The sequence below is a fragment of the Nicotiana attenuata genome, unplaced genomic scaffold (genome assembly GCF_001879085.1).
Source record: "Nicotiana attenuata strain UT unplaced genomic scaffold, NIATTr2, whole genome shotgun sequence".
Lineage (NCBI taxonomy): Eukaryota > Viridiplantae > Streptophyta > Magnoliopsida > Solanales > Solanaceae > Nicotiana > Nicotiana attenuata.
In genome coordinates this window covers 413-3,557 of record NW_017695522.1, presented here as the reverse complement: position 1 = coordinate 3,557, position 3,145 = coordinate 413, and the positions used below count along the sequence as shown (strand labels likewise).

Genomic DNA, 3,145 nt, shown 5'->3' with positions numbered 1-3,145 from the left:
ATTACTTAAGGTGCTTATCTTAATATGTGGGATCGGCCTTTATGTTGGAAATGTCATTAAAATATCTATCTTTGACCTGATTAAAACCAATACAAATCACATCCACATGGTTTTACAAAAAGAAAGACACAGATTCATGCTCATAACTCCTGAATGGAATAGAAAGCTGAATCAAGAAGACAGAGATAAAAATGTACAAATACTCATTATAAAGGTAAAATTGATTATGAAATGCAGGAGGACCAATTCCAGCATTTTTAAGCAGAGAGGCAGCATTAGAGTTAAAAAGACCATACAGCTGCATCTGGTAAAACAATCTTAACGACTCTTCCCCTCTTTATAATCACTACACTGATTCTGCCACAAAAGAAATGGCAGAAGCATAATAGCTTCAACGTCAACCAAATTTTAAATAAAAAAGTAAAGAGGAATCTGAAATCGCTCGCATAAAACGTCATATCTGAAAAAGTCCATTTCTAACATGCTTCGACATCGGCAGTGATTTGTGGAAACCCACTAGACAAGCAATACCAATCTAAAAATAAAATATAATTATACAGCAGAAGGCACCAAAAATGTTACTTACCCCAATCACCCTAGCCTCATCTACATAACTCCCATCTTTCCTTTTATGAGTCTCAGTCCATATTTTGCCTCGATCAAAAGCTTTTCCCATCGCCTTCTGAAATTTTTAAAATGAATAATGTTAGTAATTAAGTGAGAACATATATCTTATCTAACTTAAGCGCTTAAACTACCATTGCAGCCCTTATTCTAGCCAAACTCATAGCACCACAAGTATGATGAAGTTGATTTTTTTGAGTCTGTGCATTCTTCTTGCAACACTCCTACAAATTAAATAGGTAAAATTCTATTATATAAGACCAAAATAAGCAAAAGCAGAAGCAAGAGAAGTGGTAGAGAAGAAGAAGCAGAAATAGAAGAAGCAACAGAAGTAGATACAGTAGCAGAAGCAGCAGCAGAAGCAAAAGAAGAAGCAGATAGCAGAAGCTACTATAACAGAAGAAACAAGAGAAGCAAAAGAAGAAGCAGAAGTAGCAGTAGCAGAAGAAACATGTACCATGTTTCCCTTTCAAAGTTTTTCCTTCAACAATATAAAAACATGATTGTTAATCCACAAATTCAAAAGAAAATGCATATAGTCACACTTATCTGGAGCACTAACACACTAGCTACATAGTAACATAGAATATAACTAGATTGATTTGGTGCACTCTTTTATGTGCTTCTGCATTTTTCAGCCACTTGGTGACCTGGGAACACTGGAAGTTGACGAGAAAGGTGAGTCATTCTATTCTGGTGCTAAAGAGAAGCTGAGAGTTGCTGATGAATTAAATTTTAACAAAGCATCAAGCTATATCTTATAACAACAATAGCAGAAGAAGCAGAAGCAAAAGAAGAAGCAACAAAAGCAAAAGAAGAAGCAGAATTAGCAGTAGCAGAAGAAGCAGAAGAAACAAAATAAGAAGCAAGCAGTAGCAGAAAAAGAAAAAGCAACAATAGCAGATGAAGCAGGAGAAGCAGTAGCAAAAAAAGCAACAGAAACAGAAGAAGAAGCAGAAGTAGCAATAGCAGAAGTAGCAATAGCAAAATAAAGTACCTTTGTCTCCTCTTTCATGCGATACGTAACAAACAGTGCCCATTGGTCCATCGGTATGCCATACGGAACGTTCTTGATGATATCTTCTTTACTTAATAATGGATCATCAGCCTCCTTCCATAGTTTTAGCCTGTAATCCCTCCACTTTTTGTTAATGGAACTGTTAAGCCATCCCTTTGCCTTTTGTTGATCAATCGTAAAAAAAAAATGAGGCTTCACAAATATAAAGTAAGTTAATTTAGTGCAGTTTTACATATACAACTAAAAGATACAAACTAAACATAAGAATTTAGATGACATTACCACTATTATATCATTAAAAATACGGTCCAGAAAAGATTTGGGCATGGATTGCCATTTCTCAAAGCCAATAGGAAAGTACATAGGATTTGTTGCTAGCTGCCCTAAAACTCCAGCAATTAGGCTAGCCGATTTCCCAATTGCTGCATAATATTCATCAAATTCTACAATTATACGCAATCCTTTATCCAAGTTATGGACATCCTTAACCTTCAATCTAATTGTTTTTATTACTTGATGTTTATCTACAACAAAATAAAGTCAAGTTAAAACATTAAACGAGGAAAACAAAAAGAATACTCAATCACTTGAAATTTATATGTACCTATAACATCGACAAACCAATGAGGCTCTTCATTGCTAGTACTACGTCCAGTTTGTCGTGAAGAGCCTGCACCAGATGATGAAGATGGAACGGCGGGCTGAGAAGATACTCCATCAGATGATGAAGATGATACAACATGATGCGAAGAGACTCCATCAGATGATGATGGAACACCGTGTTGCGAAGAGACCCCATCAACTGAAATAACAGGTTGTGTAGGTTGTGTAGGCAGTGTAGAATGTAAAGAGACTCGATAAAATGTTGAAGATGAAGCTTGAGCCTGTGATGACTCCCTCGGAACAAGTGAAGATCTCTCTTTGACTGATTTGAATTGATTTTTAACCCTATTTTGCTTCGGCATCTCTATATACATAAAGGTATAGAAAACAAAACAAGAAAACCTTGATACCAAAACAGTTTAAACTTCAAGACAAAAATAAATAACTTAAGCTTAATTAATGAAAGAAAGTAACTAGATGCAACAACATAAAGCAAGTCAAGAACAAAAAAGGACATAGCTATAATCTGAACTAATTTGAAACGAAAATATATTAAGATGCTTCGTTCTAAAATGTGAAAAAGGCTAGCAATGACTCTTCAGATATGTTCATCTTTGCCAATCTCATTTTCAATATCGTGATCACTTAATATTTCATCAGTTTCATCCTCCCTACACCAAAGCAGATCATTAACATCCCCAAAGTGTTGATCTAAGTCTTGCACCGGGAATGGCTCATTCTCAGGAAATTCATTATCTCCTTCTCCTCCCATATCATATAAGTCTCTTGGTTTCAAGTGAACAACAGTACTCCAACCTTTATTCACCTCATCATCCACATAATATACCATTTGAGCTTGTGAAGCTTCAATGTATGGATCATGCTCTTCACGATCGCCAG

At 35.5% G+C, this 3,145-nt stretch overlaps 1 protein-coding gene across 1 annotated transcript; it reads right to left on the bottom strand.

The window, feature by feature from the left end:
• Positions 1–1,450: 1,450 nt before the first annotated feature.
• Positions 1,451–2,607, bottom strand: LOC109222644. The gene is made up of 3 exons (XM_019386970.1): positions 2,247–2,607; positions 1,925–2,166; positions 1,451–1,834 (listed from the first exon to the last, which is right to left on the bottom strand). The coding sequence occupies exons 1-3, from the start codon at positions 2,605–2,607 to the stop codon at positions 1,451–1,453; spliced, it is 987 nt and encodes a 328-aa protein (XP_019242515.1).
• Between the last annotated feature and the right edge of the window lie 538 nt (positions 2,608–3,145).

Coding starts and splice junctions, on each gene's coding strand:
- LOC109222644 (XM_019386970.1), bottom strand. CDS start 2,607: ATGCCGAAGCAAAATAGGGTTAAAAATCAATTCAAATCAGTCAAAGAG. Junction 2,167..2,246: donor TTGGTTTGTCGATGTTATAG/GTACATATAAAT, acceptor ATTTTGTTGTAG/ATAAACATCAAGTAATAAAA. Junction 1,835..1,924: donor TTTTTAATGATATAATAGTG/GTAATGTCATCT, acceptor ATATTTGTGAAG/CCTCATTTTTTTTTTACGAT.